This window comes from Neofelis nebulosa, chromosome 15 (assembly GCF_028018385.1).
Source record: "Neofelis nebulosa isolate mNeoNeb1 chromosome 15, mNeoNeb1.pri, whole genome shotgun sequence".
Lineage (NCBI taxonomy): Eukaryota > Metazoa > Chordata > Mammalia > Carnivora > Felidae > Neofelis > Neofelis nebulosa.
Genome location: NC_080796.1, coordinates 16,745,808 through 16,763,866, shown reverse-complemented (window position 1 = coordinate 16,763,866; position 18,059 = coordinate 16,745,808). Strand labels below are relative to the sequence as shown.

At 39.6% G+C, this 18,059-nt stretch overlaps 1 protein-coding gene across 4 annotated transcripts in view; it reads right to left on the bottom strand.

Moving 5' to 3' along the window:
* Positions 1-18,059, bottom strand: part of POU2F1 (POU class 2 homeobox 1) — a 185,903-nt gene that overhangs the window by 14,717 nt on the left and 153,127 nt on the right. For all 4 annotated transcript variants that reach the window (XM_058701609.1, XM_058701610.1, XM_058701612.1 and 1 more), the window contains 5 exons: positions 17,858-18,031; positions 13,257-13,398; positions 11,695-11,840; positions 9,969-10,148; positions 8,411-8,516 (listed from right to left, as the gene is read on the bottom strand). In XM_058701609.1, the coding sequence (XP_058557592.1) occupies positions 8,411-8,516; positions 9,969-10,148; positions 11,695-11,840; positions 13,257-13,398; positions 17,858-18,031 (748 nt within the window). The remainder of the gene's footprint in view (positions 1-8,410; positions 8,517-9,968; positions 10,149-11,694; positions 11,841-13,256; positions 13,399-17,857; positions 18,032-18,059) is intronic.

The window sequence follows — 18,059 nt, the reverse complement described above, 5'->3', positions numbered from 1 at the left end:
ATATGTTCTTTGGCATAATATACATTAACATCTTTTGCCCTTTTACAAAATGAGGTTGTTTATATTTTTAATACTTAATTGTAAGATTTAATTGTAAGACTTAATTGTAAGATTTAATACTTAATTGTAATTCATATGCTCTAGATGCTTCTTTATCAGATACAGGATTTGCAAATGTTTTCTCCAAGTCTGTGGCTCGACTTTTCATTTTCTGAAAACATCTCTCAAAGTACAGAAGATTTTGCTTTTGATAAATTCCAATTTATCATTTGCTTTTCTTCTATGAATTGTGTTTTTGGTGCTATATCTACAAACTCTTTGCCCTGTATCTACAAACTTAACGCCAAAGTCATAAAGATTTTCTCCTGTTTTCTAGAAGTTTTATTTCTTACATTTAGGCCTTTGATCCCCTCTACTTAATTTCTGTGCATGGTGTTGGGAAGGATCTAAATTCATCTTCATGAATACGGATATCCAATTGTCTCAGAACCATTTGGTGAAGAGTATCTTTTCGCTACTGAACTGCTTTGGTACCTTTGTCAAAAGTCAACAGAATATAAATTTAAAGGTTTGTTTCTGGCCCTTCAATTCTGTTCCGTTAATCTATTGTTTGCCCTTATGCTAGCAGCATCCAGGCTTTATTGCACAGCTTTGCAGTAAGCTCTGAAATCAGGTATTTAAGTCCTCCAACTTCATTCTTTTTCAAATTTGTTTTGACTATTCTGGGTCCCTTCCATACATACGTCAGACAATGAGTTTATCAATTACTGCAAAAAAAATTACTAGAGTTCTGACTACAATTATATTGGATCTACAGATCAATTTAGAGAATACGGTCATCTTTTTTTTTGATACTGTCAATTTTTTAAAGTTCTTTATTTATTTAGAGAGAGTGAGCGAGCCCGTGCACGAGCGAGTGGGGTAGGGGCAGAGAGACACGAAGAGAGATGATCCCAAGCAGGCTCAGCGCTGTCAGCACAGAGCCCGATCTGGGGCTCGAACTCACAAACCATGAGATCATGACCTGAGCCGAAGCCAAGAGTCAGATGCTTTAATCGACTGAGCCACCCAGGTGACCCTAGAGAATACTGTCATTTTAAAAATACTGAGTCTTGGTGCACCTAGGTGGCTCAATAGATTTCTTGATTTCTCTTGATTTCAGCTCAGGTCATGACCTCACAGTTCATGAGCTCGAACCCAATGTTGGGATTCTCTCTTCCCCTCTCTCTGCTCCTTCCCAGCTCATATGCTCTCTCTCTCCAAAAAAAACCCCCCAAAAAACCAACTAAACCAAAAACCAAACCAAACAATACACACACACACACACACACACACACACACACACACACACACACAGAAAAACAAAAAACAATCTTCCAAAAACCATGAAGCTGGAGCATCTCTGTTTATTTAGACTTTATTTCTCTCAGCAAATTGCAGTTCTCACTGTATAAGTCTTACACTTCTTTTGTTAGATTTATTCCCAAGTATTTTACTCTTGAAGCTACTATGAATAAAATTATTTCTGTAATATCATTTTTGGTCCATTCACTGATAGAATATACAAATGCAACTGATTTTTGTAGATTGATCTTGTATTCTGCAACAACACTCAATTCATTTCTTAGTCCTAAATAAAAATCCCTTGGGATTTTTACATACACAGAATAATGCAAATAAAGACAGTTTAACTTCTCTCCTTTCAAACTGAATGTTTTCAATTTTTCCCCCTTGTTAAGCTGGCTATGATGTCTAGCATCATGTTAAATGGAAGTCGGCAAGAGCTTGCTTTGTTCTTGATATTAGGGGGAAAAGCGTTCAGTCTTTCACCATTAAGTATGGTGTTAGCTGTAGGATTTTAGTGTTCTTTTCCAGGTGAGGAAGTTCCTTTCTATTCCAGGTTTTTATCATGAACTGGTTGTTGGATTCCGTCAAATGCTTTTTTCATATCCACTGAGATGACAGTGTGGATTTGGCCCTTTCTCCTGTTGCTATGGTATGATGTATTATTTAATGTGCACTTATTATTAAACCAACCTTACATTCCCGGGCTAAATCCCCCTTGATGGTGGTGTATGATCTTTTCTGTATGTTACTGGATTTGATTTGCCAAAATTTGCTGAGTGGTTTTGCGTATATTTTCATAAGGAATATATAGGTTTATAATTTTGTGTGGTCTCTCTGTCCAGCTTTAGTATCAAGGTAATACTGGTTTTCTACAGTGAGTTGTGTTTCCTCTATCTTCTGGAAGAGATGGCTGAAGATTAACTTCTTTAAGTATCTGATAGAATTCGCTGTTAAAGCCATCTGGGCCTAGTCTTTTTTTCTGGGGAAATCTTTACATTAATGATTCATTTACATTGCTGGCTTAAGTCTATTTAAGTTTTCTCCCTTTTTTTGAGTCAGTTTTGATCATTTGTGTCTTTCTCAGAATTTGTCCATTTCATCTAAACTGCCTTACTTTTTGGGGCCATAAAGTTGTTCATAATATTCTAGTATGCCACATAATAGACCAATTCCATTCCGAAACACATACACAAGAGAACTGGAAACAAGTCCACGTAACACCCTGTACACAAATGCTCACAGCAACAGGTATTCAAAATGGCCCCAAACTGAAAGCAACTCAAACGTCCATCAAGTCATAGGTGATAAACAAAATGATGCTATATCATACGGCCACAGAGAGGAATGAAGTCCCGATACAATCTACAACATGGATGAACCTTGAAGAATGTTGTATTAAATGGAAAAAGCCAGACACAGAAGGCCATAGATTATGTGATTCTATTTGTATGAAATGTCCCAAACAGGCACAACCACAGACAGAGTAAAGCAACCAGAAGGAGGGTGAGGGGTAAATGAGGACGGACTGCTAATGGGTGTGGGGCAGCATATGGTTCATTATGAAGTCCTGTTTTGGAAAAAAAACAATTGGGGCAGAGCGTGTTTGGTTGAGATCATTAAAGGCTGTTCTGCTGAATTTTTGCAAGGCTTTGATACACATCAGAACACAGTCTTTCTGGAGTAGCACAGTCATGATCATTCTTAGATCTATTCTGGAAACGTTTACCAGGGAGCTTCAGTGTGCCAAGCACTATGCTAAATACTGGAAAATGAGAATGTGTCAATCAGACAAGATTTCTCTTAGAAGATGGCAGAGTGAGGATGTTTTTTTTTTTTGCTTCGTTCCTAAAATCCTACCCCAGATGATGGTTAAAGAAAAGGGAGTAAGAACTCTGGGGACAGGTATCAGAAAACTTGAGATTTTGAGAGATTTGCAGAAATGAGAAAGAGGCTGGAATTAGGTGGTCGGGAAACCAACTAGAGTCCGGAAGGACACAGTGGAAGACTATGACAGAGGTGAGAATTATTCACCTCAACAGAGCCCGGAGATTCCAAGCTCACTTGTCAGAGAGAGAGAATTACAACAGAAGGGAATGACATTATTCTGAAGAGAAATTACTGTATAGTCATGACTTTTGAAATCAATGATTGATGATACGCTATTATCTCATGTACTTAAAAAAAAAAAATCCACAAGGATGAGAGGAACAACACTAATATTGAAAACAAGCAAAACAAACGGAATTTCAAATGAATAATGTAACTACACTGAAGAGGCTGTATGAAAAGACCTAATCTAAATAACTTCTGAGCACAGTATTCGGACTACATACCTTCAGGTTAAAGACAAGAACTCTAAACAAACATGGAACTCAAATTAGTAGGCCTTTTCTGTTCAGAAACGTGGGCTAGCAATTTTGAAACCACTGTGTTTTCACTACAGGTTTGAGCAGTTAACGATCTTGTTAAATAACAAGAGCCAGGTTTCTCATGGTCACTGATAAGGGAGTTACCATATGGAAAAAGGTAAGGAAGGCAACTAATAAATGTAGAAGAAATCACACAGTTATTTGAGAATCATAACAGATCCATGCAAAAATCATCAAGGGACACTAGTGGACAAAGGTTTGAGAAAAAAACAGGGTATCTGTACAGTCTCAAACCCCTCATTTACCATGAGGAATAAAATAATAACCATGCAATGGAGAATCCTGACCTATACCACCTTAATAACATCATCAAAGTTAATACCAGCAGTAGTAGGATCAATAAACAACATGTGTGTTCATATCATGCACAAAGGAGAACTCAATATCACTTCTGTGGTATTCTCGCCCAAAGTGCGTAATCTGAATCGATTAATCAGGAGGAAATGTGAGACAAAACATCTACAGAGCAAACAGCTACACTCTTCAAAACAATCAATGTACTAAAGTACTATGAAGGACGCATATTGTCCCCAGTTTTTAATAAGACTAAAGAAACACAGTAACTGAATGCAATGCATGATTTAAGATTTTCTCGTGCTAGGGGCACCTGGGTGGCTCAGTCGGTTAAGCGTCTGACTTCATCTCGGGTCATAATCTCTCCGTTTGTGGCTTCGAGCCCCGCGTCGGGCTCTGTGCTGACAGCTCAGAGCCTGGAGCCTGCTCCAGATTCTGTGTCTCTTTCTCTCTCCGCCCCTCCCCACTCACACTCTGTCTCTCTCTCTCTCAAAAAATAAACAAACATTGAAAAAACAAAGATCTTCTTGTGTTTTAAGAGACATTACTGGCACAACTGGCAAAATATGAATGTGAGTTGTTTACTAGATATTAGTGCTGACTCAACGTTAATTTCCTGATTTTTGGTAACTGTATTCTGGTTATATATGGTAATTTATTTTTTTAGATAATACACAATGAAGTAGTTACAGGTAAAGCAGCATGTCCACAACTTGCTCTTAAAGCAGTTCAGAAAAACACATACACAGAAAGAGAAACAGCAAAAGGAAAGAAAAAGCAAATACAGTAAGATTTTCACATTTGGAGAATCTAAGGGAAGAGATTTGGTATTTGTCTGAACTATTCTTGCAACTTTTCTGTACATCTGAAATTACCTAAAAATAAAGAATTTAAAAAAACTGTTTTGTACAAAGGTCCTCATTATAGCATTACTTGTAAGTGAAAACTTCATTCCTTTAATAATTACTAGGTAGCTTACATTCTAGATGGTATGCTAGATAGGAAGAATACAATATTGAACAAGAAAGATAAGTTCTGTGGCTGGGAGGCTGAGGGGTTTCTTGGGATGCAATATTTGTGGGACTCAAATGGAAAAGCTGGTCATTGTAGGTAGAACTTAACCATCATAGCATTACATGGAAATGTTTACGAAATTCTGGTACAACCATTCAATACAATAAGGGCAAATCAAAAGTAGAAATGTAGGGGCACCTGGGTGGCTCAGTCAGTTAAGCGTCCAACTCTTGATTTCGGCTCAGGTCATGATCCCACGGTTCGTGGGCTTGAGCCCCACATCAGGCTCTGCACTGGAGCCTGCTTGGGATTCTCTCTCTCTCTCTCTCTCTCTCTCTCTCTCTCTCTCTCTCTCTGCCCCTCCCCCACTTACACTGTCTCTGTCTCTCAAAATAAGTAAACATCGAAAAAAAAGAAAAAAAAGATTATAAAAAAAGGTAGAAATGTAAAAAACTGTAACAGGGATGACACTTACTGTAAGATGAAAAGTAAAAAAGGAGGACACGTTAAACACTATTAGAATTGTCCATATATATAAAAAAATGTTTTAAAGGCAGGATAAAAATAGTTCATCGTGACTGTTTTGCCTATTTGAGTTTCTTATAACGTTCCAACTTTTTAAGAACTGAAGAAAAAATTCACTCCAGAAAAAGTTACCAACATTTCAGAAAATAGTTATAATTGAATCCACATAAATGGGCTCAGTAACCGAGTTTAGGAAAATATGACTGGCCAGCTAGGATCATCAAAAACTGACAGAAAAGTTTTAGCTAGATTGAGTCTGTGTATCTCCTAAAAATTACCTTCTGTTTCAGATTTTTTGCGACATTTTTAGGAAATCTGCAAAGCTACTTATTCTTAATGCTTGAACTGTTAGGAATTTTTCTGCAAAAGATGGTTACCTTTAGACCTAACGTAACAGGACTTACAATTTGTTGGGAAGGTGAACAGATGACGGCAGTCAGGGTGGATGGTGGGTTCCTCAGATGCAGGAATTTCGTGTTCCTGATGCCCCACACAACAGCAATCAATCACCATCGGTTTGCTTAAGCCGAAGTGCTGACTACTATGTACTCTCAAACATGGGTTCTTAACTTGCAATCTCTACTCCTACGGCATCCAAAAATGGCTTTTGTGAGGTGGGGGCTGATGGGGGTTGTCATTTATGAACATCCTTAGTATTTTACTAAAACTTGTGGGTGTGTCTCTTTTGTGAGGGGAAAAGTTTAAAGCTTTCATCAAACTTTCAAAGAGCTCTAAGACCCAAAAGAGGTCAAGAAGTACTACTCTAAATAAATAAAGTTATGAGATTTCCTAGTAACTTAGAAACTTAATAACTATATAAAGCCACTCAGTTAGATCACAGAGCCAAAGAAGTGTTATAACAAACTCAAAACATGGGTGAAGAAAATCAAATTCCCCAACTCTAGGTTAAATTCAAGCTTGACTGTGAAATATCACAAATCCATTCGATGACTTACTAGCACACAGTCAGCCTGGTGAATAATTATAGGATGCCTTATGCATCATATATCACTAAAAAACTTATTATTTTTTTAGTGTTTACTCATTTTTTTTGAGTGAGAGAGAGACAGAGAGCAAGTGGGGGAGGGGCAGAGAGAGAGAGGGAGACACAGAATCCGAAGCAGGCTCCAGGCTCTGAGCTGTCAGCACACAGCCCGACACAGGGCTCGAAGCCACAAACTGTGAAATCATGACCCGAGCTGAAGTTGGACACTTAACCGACTAAGCCACCCAGGCGCCCCTAAAAAACTTCTGATGACAACACTAAGTTGTTTTGTTTTATTGTTTTTTAAAGTTTTTACTTATTTATTTTGAGAGGCAGAGACTGTGAGGGCAGGGGAGGGGAAGAGAGAATCCCAAGCAGGCTCTACGCTGTCAGTGCAGAGCCCAACACGGGGCTTGATCTCACAAACTGTGAGATCATGACCTGAGCTGAAATCAAGAGCCATACACTTACCCAACTAAGCTACTCAGGTGCACCAACACTAAGTTATTTTATTTTATTTATTTAAAAGAAAACTTTTGGGGCGCCTGGGTGGCGCAGTCGGTTAAGCGTCCGACTTCAGCCAGGTCACGATCTCGCGGTCCATGAGTTCGAGCCCCGCGTCAGGCTCTGGGCTGATGGCTCGGAGCCTGGAGCCTGTTTCCGATTCTGTGTCTCCCTCTCTCTCTGCCCCTGCCCCGTTCATGCTTTGTCTCTCTCTGTCCCAAAAATAAAAAAAAAAAAAATAAAAAAAAAAAATAATAATAATAATAAAAAAATAAAAGAAAACTTTTTTTAAAAGTTAAAAAGTTTTTTTTTTAAATTAAAACTTTTTTTAAAGTTTTTTTTTTAATGTTTGTTTATTTTTGAAGGAGAGAGAGCATGAGCGGGGGAGGGGCAGAGAGAGAGGGAGACACAGAACCTGAAGCAGGCTCCAGGCTCTGGGCCGTCAGCGCAGAGCCCGACGTGGGGCTCGAACCCACAAGCCGTGAGATCATGACCTGAGCCGAAGTCGGACGCCCAACCCACTGAGCCACCCGGAAGCCCCTAAGTTATTTTAAATGTACTTGGGAAATGTGTTTTTTAAAGGAGGCCAAAGGAAAAAAGTTTATTCATTTTATAACGAATGCATCAGGCACCAAACTGGGCACTGAGATTGCAAAAAGAATATTCAGATCTTTTGAAAAGTGCAAAATCTATTGAGAAAGACAGAAGTACAAAAGATACAATCAGGTGGGAACGAAGAGTTTCCTGGGAAGGCTAAAGAGTATTTCCAGGAAGAACTGATACGTAAGCTGGAGCAGTTTCACTGCTTTCCAAAAGAAGTGCAGGCTGGGGTAGCGTTGTAGGCTGTGGGGATATTTACAAAAGGATGGATGGAACCTTCCCGTGTGTGGAGGATGAAAGGGACAAAAGACCAGTGGAAAGTAAGATCCAGACTGGAAATAACCTTCGATGAACTGATGATCAAGCTGGATGCTTTTCTGAATACAAAAAGCTGTAGCCACTGCAAGAAAGTTTTTAAGGAGAGGAGTTACTTGGAAAAAAGTTGGGAGTTTTGAAAGATAACTCCGGGAGCAATGTCGAAGATAAGAGTAATGCGGGAAAGAACAAAACAGACAAGAAAATCTTTATGTGAGAGAATTCTTTCTGATGAAATTAATTATGCCTGTTTTCTGGAGTTCAAGTTTTCATACGGGGCCTTTCAAAAAAAAGTTGCAGTCAGAGCCCTAATTCACAATTTAGTTCACAGTTCTCAGAGAGACCTGTCACGGGCCCACCATGTGTCCAACAGCTGCTCAGCCAGGCGGCTGCTTACCTGTGACAGACAGGCTCGTGACCGCAGCGCTGCTTAGTGGGAGGACCGGGTTGACAGTGAGGGTCGTGGCCGCACTGCTAGTCACAAGGCTTGGCGTGGTTGCCACCTAGAGGCCAGAAGTGAAAATATGCAAAAGCAGTTAAAAAAAATCAAAACTTTAAATCCACATCAAAGATGTATTTTGCCTATAAAAATGTTCAAATTTCAGATACAACATAATTAAAAAGGCCTAAGAGGAAATAATTTTATAATCATTTTTTGATCTTAGAATTGAGGAAACAGACCAACGTACGAAGGTGGCTATTAGAAGATGGTTTTTCACTGATACTAGAAATGGCTCTGCCCAGGGTTTTAAAAGAAATAATAAAAAAAATTCCTTAATCCCAATAATGTGGAGTCAGATATACTACAGGCAAGGAAGGAATACTATGCTATTTATCAACTTAATCTACACAGGAAAACTATTCAACGGGATCAGGGAATCAGGGGTTCTTAGATTTCTTTTTCTTTTCTGACCCTGTGGGGACGAGACTGTCTTGTTTTTGTTTCTTAATGAAATGAAAGCATGGAAAGAAGGTGAAGCAAAAATTTTAAAAACTGACAGTTTCTTTTTGAAAGAACAAAGTATTTCCACAGTTTTGTAAGAAATACTGTCTTCCTTTTAGTACAAATAAACCCCAAACACAAAATCGTCACCTACATAAAACAGAACTGTATCTAGTGCCTGAGAAGCTGTCATAACCGCGGTCTTAAGAACTTCATGACGAAAGCCCTGCTAATCAACAATCACAACCTTCACTTCACAGGTCCGTGGGCACTCTTAATGGTGAAGTTAGTTTAAAAAGCATCCCCGGATAGAATGACATTCAAATGAAATAAGACACATTAACAAGGAGAGCTCAGAAATGCAAACTCCACAATCTTTCCAGCTCTGGAATTTCTGGTTGGAAGTGTGGACTCACATTTGCGGTCGTCCTTAAGCTCAAGGGAGTTGCAGGAGTAGGGAACGCCCCCTCAGCCTAGAATACTGTTCTAGAGCAATCGGCGGAAGTTACTCAATGAGCTTATCAGTGAAAGGCCTACAGGTCTGAGGGTGAAGACAGGAGACGGTTGTTTTAATACAAGTTCAGAGCTAATCATTATCTCGGAATCTGCTGTCACTTAGTCATGTAACTTTAATAATACGGGCTTTAAAACCCAATGTGAGTAAGAAGCAACTAAAGATTTTTTTTTTTTTTTTAACGTAACTGGAGTCAGCAGCAAATTTGCTCCCACAGTTGCAGAGTAACCACACTAGAGAAGAGAATAATGGAGCCACCATGAAATAGGAAAGAATTAAAATTGTTCACTTTAAAAAAGAAAGATCAGGAAGTTCTTGGCTTAACGACGACACGAGACTGAATGACCTTGGCGACATTTCAAATACAAGTTTATACATACTTAGCATGAATACATATACACAATAAATTACTATTATGAAAGAAACTGATTTCATAGATCATTTGTAAAATTATATAAATCAGTCCCTGAGCTTGCGTCCTCTATTTTTTATCCTTACCAGTGAGGTTGGACTGGGGAAAATTGCTTTGATAGGTGAGCTGCTGGTCCCACCACTGCTCGGTGGGTTGATTCTTTTTTCTTTCTGGCGGCGGTTACAAAACCAAACACGAATCACCTCTTTTTCCATACTGAGCTGATCAGCAATCATGGTGATCTCTTCCGAGGTAGGCTTTTGATTCTAAAGGAGAAAAAACCCATCTTTTGGAATAAGGAATAACTTTTTTAAACTGCTGACATAAATAAACAAATGGAGAGGGACAAATGAGAGGATGAAGTTGGGACATATATAAAACCATACTGGCCATACTTTTAACAAAGAACTTTTATAGATAAACATTCTAATCAACATCAACGTATAGTTGTTAAACTTAATTGTATTAAATAAGAATAAGTTGTATTCTTTTTTTAATGTTTATTTTTGAGACAGAGACAGAGAGTGAACAGGGGAGGGGCAGAGAGAGAGGGAGACACAGAATCCGAAGCAGGCTCCGGGCTCTGAGCTGTCAGCACAGAGCCTGACGCGGGGCTTGAACTCACGAACCGTGAGATCATGACCTAAGCCAAAGTCAGACGCTGAACCCAGCGTTCTGGGATTGAGACACCCAGGCGCCCCGAATAAGTTGTATTCTTGAATGTTTATTTTTTCATCTTCAGGGTTATTAATCTTGAATAAAATTCATAATCCATACAACTTTATACGTTAGTAGGAATTTAAGAGGTTGTCAGTGCTCCATGCACATGATTTCACTAGGACCACACGAGGTAGGCAATAAGCCTGCAGGGCAGGAAAGGCAGGTATTTCAGAGACAGGGACTTTAGCACAAGAAATCAAGTGACTTGACACAGTGAAGTCACAGTTATTGATATAGTTAATAAAAGCGGTAGAGTGGAGAGACTCCTGATTCAATGTTCCTTCCACTGTGCTCAAGCCTTTTCTAAATTAGAGAAGTTATAATTTTTTGGAAGCTCTGTGACATTGCCTGGTACAGTAACAAACAAACAAAAAAAACAAACAAAGACAAAAGAGGCTAAATACCTGTTAGAACTAACTTTACTTTCCTTTTTTAAAGCTTATTTATTTTGAGAGAGAGAGAAAGCGCAAGTCGCGGAGGGGCAGAGAGAGAGAGGGAGAGAGAATGGCAAGCAGGCTCCACACTGTCAGCGCAGAGCCCAATGTGGGGCTTGAACCCACAAGCCGTGAAATCATGACCCGAGCCCAAGTTGGACGCTTAACGGACTGAGCCACCCAGGCGCCCAGAACTAACTTTATTTAACCCCTGACATCCACGGCCTTTGGTGGCCTAGTCCCAAAAGACTATTCTAGGCACACAGACAATGGAATTTAGTCAAATCGCACTATTTGTGCTTTGCCAAATCTGGGAGGTTTTTCCTCCCTGGATGCCTTTGCTGGTGCACTTCCTCTGCTTAAAGTGCTTTCCTCCCACGTCTCCCCCGCCTGTGCAGCTCCTGCGTATCCCACGGCAGCTGTGGTCTCTTCTGTCACACTGGTGCTCACGCAGATACGCGCCTGGACTCTCCTGAGCCCTGAAGGCCTCTGGTTCTGCTTCCAATGTTCAGTAACTTCCTTTGTCTTATGTTCTCCACTATGTTATAAGCATCTGTAAGGACCGAGGCTGACAAGTCCATCTTACACCATCTACAGCACCTAATATTAATATTATACCGACAATCACATGTACATGAAAAGTTAAAACTTTACTAACTTCCAAGAAACTCTTCTCTAAGGCCACACGGATGTTGGTCTCTATGCTGGTGCGTTTCTTCCTCCTACGGTTCAAGCCCTCCATTCCCAGCCCTGGAGAATTCAGGGCACTTGGGCTGGAGAGACCTGAATCAGATGAGAGGTTCTCTGCAAGAAAGAAGAAAACACAGAAATCAAGTTAGCTGAGCATGACTCATGCATATGATACATATATTAACAGTAACAACAAAACGGACCAAAATATGTTAAGCTAAAAGCCAGCATAGAAGGGTTTTCATAACCCATATTAAAACATCATTCACTACCACAGATCTTTCTAAATTCTTTGAAGTTTAAACAAGGTTCTGTCATTTAATAGTTTGATGACCCTGGTCACATCACAGGTATCTCTGCGTTTCTTTACACCCTATGTAAAACGAAAGGTTCTCACCTGTGGAACTCAGTAAGATTACAGATGCTGAGGCCTCACCCACAGCCATGGATCAGACTGTTGGAAGGGTGGGAATTACAGGTTTGTCTTTTCCAAAGACCTGACTTTTGTTCACATTTACGATGACAACCAAAGCCTAGGAGATCTCTGTGGTTCCTTATAGCTCTCAGAGTCTCTGATTCTGTGACTCAAAATCCAAATTTTCCGTAAGGAAACTCAGTATAAAACAAGTTAAAACTAGCTCAGCTAGTTTTAAAAGCTCAGCTTTTTATGTAGGAAGTATTTTTAAAAAAATATAATTTATTGTCATTTTTTAAAAATATAATTTATTGTCAAATTGGTTAACATACAGTGTGTATAGTGTGCTCTTGGCTTGGGGACGTAGATTCCCGTGATTCATCGCTTACATACAACACCCAGTGTTCATCCCAACAAGTGCCCTCCTCAATGCCCCTCACCCATTTTCCCCTCTCCCTCCCCCCCCACCCCCCATCAACCTTCAGTTTGTTCTCTGTATTTAAGAGTCTCTTATGGTTTCCCTCCCTCCCTCCCTCTCTGTGTGTGACTCTTTTTTTTTTTCCCTTTTCCCTTCCCCCATGGTCTTCTGTTAAGTTTCTCAAGTTCCACATGAGTGAAAACATGATGGATCTGTCTTTCTCTTATTTCACTTAGGATAATACCCTCCAGTTCCATCCACGTTGCTGCAAAATGGCAGGATTTCATTCTTTCTCATTGTCAAGTAGTATTCCATGGTGTCTATAAACCATATGTGGTCATTTTTAGTAAAAAAGCAGAAATCTGATCAGTAACGAGTTTATGATAATTCATCAAGGAAGAGCCAATAGATTTGTTTTTCAAGTGTATGTAAACACCTAGGACTTCTCATCCTCTTCCTTCAACTATCCCTAACCTGGCTCAAATACAAGAAATATTCTAAGGCTAAAAATTACTACTGATTGTGTCCATTGTAATTACTAGGTTTAAACGAATTCGTTCTCTGATTTACGGAGTCATAATTTATATTGATCCTCCCAAGGTTAGTGAGCTTCAATGTTCTGCGGTACCAATAATGCACTAGAACACATAAGCCCAGGTGTAAACAACTCCCCTGTAAAATTCGTACACTTACTCACCTGCATCATTGAGCCACTTCTCCAAAAGTGGCTTTAGCTTGCACATGTTCTTAAAGCTGAGGTTCAAGGCTTCAAAGCGAGAGATGGTGGTTTGGCTGAAGTCATTTCCATACAGCTTACCCATAGCGAGCCCAACATCGCCCTGCAGGGTAACACAGAGCAGGAGGGGGAGAGGGAGAGAGATTTGTCTCACTAACGTCCCAAGTCTTCACTCTAGGCTGCTGCCCCAGTAAGTGATCTAGACAAAGACTCAATAATCATTCCATTTCCAGGGTCCCACAAAAGCATCCACCTTTAAGCTGAGCACAGTATTCAAGGAAGCCTGTCAGGCCTTGATTGGGACAAAATTCGTAACTCCCATTTTCTCTCATTTTGAGTCTCTTCTTGTTACTTCACGTAATAATCAAGATTATCAAATATTTCCAAGTCTCAAAAGATAGTGATCTAACAAGCCCCTTAATGGATACAACTAAAATGATTTAAATAATCTTTAAAACCGGTTACCTGTTACCACTTACGGGGTTAACGGATGTAACTGTCTAGATAACTTCCGGTCTTTCTGAACTAACCAAAGTTCCTATAAATCATTTTAAATTTGAGAAATAATGCCTCATTCCCCATCCCCCTCAGCGCCCCCCCCCCCCAACCCCAGGCCCATAAAGTATTTCTGGAAGCAGTGGAAAAATCTATTTTCCACCCTTAGTTTGGATTTCAAAGTTGGTTACAAAAACAGGTATCCTAAAAGACTACTTTTGTAACCATTATAGACAGAGAAATTCACAGTAGAGAGGTTTGACCCATTTAGTTAAACCTTCATGGGCCCTGGAAACTTGGTAACCTTATAGCAATAGAACAATGATCCCCTGAATATATTACAAAAGATGACTTTCTTTATAAGCCTATAACCTTTGAAATGTATACAATACTTTTCTTCCAGCTGAATCTCTCTTGTTAAGGCTGGAAAGGGCCATATCTTAATGGTTATTTCATATACAGGTGATAGAAACTCATGGAGTTTAAGTGATTCACGCTCTCATTTCAATTAGTTTAGCGGCAGGCCAGAAAGGCAACATTTCTAGCTCTAAGCACTACACGGCCAATGCCACTATGAAACACTTAGCTCCCGACCAGTGTGGCGACACTTATTTTGAATTGGGATTATCCCAGTCCTTTGATTCCCCCCTTATCCCCACCAATCCATCTTCTGGATACTACACTGCCTATTAGCACCTACATTAGGTGGTAGTTAAGGAAAGGAAAAAACCTTTTTTGTGTTGTTTTTTTAAACTCCCAGTTTCTTACTGGTGCACAACTTCTGACAAGAAGTTTAACAGAGGAAAAATATTCAAACTATACGATAAAATACAATAAGGTACAGAGATTATCTGAACTTCAACTGATGGGGCTATTTAGATTTAATTAAAATCAAGTAAACTAAAAACTCGATTCCTCCGCACCACTGGCTGCCTTTCAAGGACTCAACGGCCACACGTGGGTAGTGGCTATCGTACTGCACAGAACATTCCCATCATCACAGAAAGTTTTGTTTTTTTTTTTTTTTTTTTTTAAACGTTTTTTATTTATTTTTTTGGGACAGAGAGAGACAGAGCATGAACGGGGGAGGGGCAGAGAGAGGGAGACACAGAATCGGAAACAGGCTCCAGGCTCCGAGCCATCAGCCCAGAGCCTGACGCGGGGCTCGAACTCATGGACCGCAAGATCGTGACCTGGCTGAAGTCGGACGCTTAACCGACTGCGCCACCCAGGCGCCCCTCATCACAGAAAGTTTTATTGACAACTCTGAGTATACTATCTCCGAGTAGATCAGAAATGGACTGCTCATTGACTTCCTTCCAATTATAGTAAAACTGAAAGAACCAGGATAGAGCGAGCGGGGCGTAAATGCTATCTATTATATTTATATACAAGTGTATCTGTAGATACAGGCGTTCAGCATCGATCTCTCTACATATGTATTAAATCTTCATTCAATCAACAAATATTCACTAAGTGCCTACTGTATTTCAGGCCCTAAACATACTTTGTTTCTCACATATATTCATGTTCTGGGCCACTCCGTTTGTTTAGATGACAGCTTTCTAGAAAGCTGGGTGGGGCCAACTACACCTTGCAATTCTTTGAGTAGAAGATCTGTTGTCGTGGTCAGATGAAAATAAATGTCTTCTGACACCGTATCTACATAATTTGCTAAGAATTTCTCAAAAACCTCTATGATATCTTTCTATGAAAAGTAACAGAATTAGTAAGTAGACAAAAATAACCCATCAAAAATCACATCATTATAAAAATAAACAATGCCCTAAATGGTAGCTGTGCCTAAATAAAGCTACGCCATCAGCTCACTACAACTGTGACAAATCCACTTGAGATTTAGAATACAATTTTGTTTCATGTTTAAATTATTTAAATGAATAAAAAGCAAACAGGTCTCTCAGTTAATATACTAATTCTCATTAATTTGATAGATGCTCAGTTCAGTGCTCTCGTAATTACCACGTTGGGTTCCTCCTCACAATTGTAAACGTTTTAAGCAGCTGCCTCATACGTTATCTGAACTAAGTTGTATCTCTTTGATACTTTTTAAAAGAGCAAAAGGAAAAAAAGGAACAAAGATCGGGATTAGGAAATAACGAATGTGCTACACGCAACAGAAGTGTGATACTATGGTATGCCTCCCAAGTATACAGCGACATCTACAGCAATCCTTTAACCGATTAAGTAATTAGAAAATTACTGTTTAAAACCTCTAATAACACGTCTATTTACTCAGAGAATAGGGAGTTTTTGTTTAAACCAGCAAGTTGAAGGGAAGTTCCCCTGTGTGTACATATAAACAAACTGGATACAAAGCAACCTTTGAAGAACTACAACTGGAGTGTGTGACTTTGTTAAAAACAAAGGTTGATTTTCCCATCCTCCACCAGATATATATGCTTTAATCCACGCAGTTAAATTTTGCGAAATGCTGCCACTGGCAAGTCAAGGTCATTCTGAAAAATAAGTAACAATTATACCAAATAGTAGGATAAAACCATAAAGCACCAGACCATAAGGAAGCTCCTTTATCTAACTAAAAGAGAAAGAGCAGGAGACGCAACACTGGCAATATGTTGGGTCAAATGCCACAGAAGGGCAAACCGCTAGGTGGGTCAAAGGTAAAGATTTTTAAAAGCCTTAATATCCTTGGCGTATCACCGAGGCAACAATCTCCCAGGGAACCTAAGAGTATGCTGTGCTAATAGCCTAAAAGCTGCAGCACTGCTAAACAGGCCAACCTCATACTTGTTCAAGCTTAACCTACCTCTACTGATCTAGTTGTATCCTCAGCTTTCTTCTGGAAAAAACAGGCCAGATGGTTTAAGCGCTCCAAAAGCATTAAAACCTTTCTGAAGCGTAATGTGTTTCTTCACAACTGAAACCCCTCACAAAGATAACTGCATTTTTTCTAAAACTACACCTATTTAAAAAAATCATTTCATGTTTCTAATACACAATTAATTTCTTTGAGCAAAAACAAGTTACCAAAGTAATATAAGGAATAAAAGTCTGTTCTTAAAAACACACAGAAAACAAACAGGGATAGATCCCTGGGTTTTGACCTACCACTGCTGCGCGTAACTTTACTTTCAACTTAGTGTTTAAGTCGTGACTTAACCTTCAAACAGTAATTATATTCTAAGAAAACATCAGGTTTCCCCTGATTGCATAAAAACACTCAACCCGATCTATACTTCAGTAACTTTTTTTCATCTAAGGATCTTCTATCATTTTATATCATTGTTACCCGTTTAATTCTTTTCCCACTTTAAAACTATTCTTTGTGACAGATTAATCAGAGAGTAAGTCAGTGGTAGTGCTTGGAACAAAAACGCTATATACCCAGATGCCTGTTTGAACCATTAAACTTATTCCACATTAAAAGCTGTCCGCTAGGGGACATTAAAAGAAATTAATTTGGATTTTGATTCATTTGGACTTTTCAGACTTACCAGATTCCTATTTGTTTAATTAGTGTCAATTTGGGCTGTGTGTGTGTGTGTGTGTGTGTGTGTGTGTGTGTGTGTGTGTCTCTCTCTCTCTCTCTCTCTCTCTCTCTTTTTGGTCTCCTTCTCTCTCTCTCCCAAAAATCTGTTTTTAAACAAGTCTTTCAAACGCTTCCCCTTTCAGCTACTATAAGAGCCCCTGCAATCTTTATTCTCTCACTCTTGCAGACAGAGCCCTAAGGCCTAGAACCAGATGTTCTACAAATAACAAAACCCTCACTACAGTTACAGCAGCCCCAAACATCCTTTAAGCTCTCACCGTTTATCGGTATCATCCGAATTATGATTTCAGAGGCCTGTGTTCTGAGAGAAATCGTACAGGTTTTAATCTAACATTAAATCATACGTTCATAACTGAATATATGATAACAGTCTAAATTTATGAGGGCAGGAAGTGGCTAAGAAAAAGCCGCAGTCTAAAACCCCAAAACAGGGCCAGGGAATATACTGTTCCTCCGAAGCTTCCCTGGACACGTAAAGCGCATACCTGGACCTAGTCGGGGAGGGAGATCTAGGTTAAGGGTGGGTTCGTCCTACCTGAGTGAATCCGAGTTTGATTCGTCTTTGTTTGAAGGTCTTGGCAAACTGCTCAAGCTCCTCAAGGTCACTGGGCTCCTCCAAGCTGGGAGTATCAATTCGCTTTGGTGTTGACTGGCTCTGTGGAAGTGTCTGAATCGGGGTTGCCGCTATTGTGCGCGTTGGGGTTGCTGGCTGTGACAAGGAACAGAAGGAGAAGAAC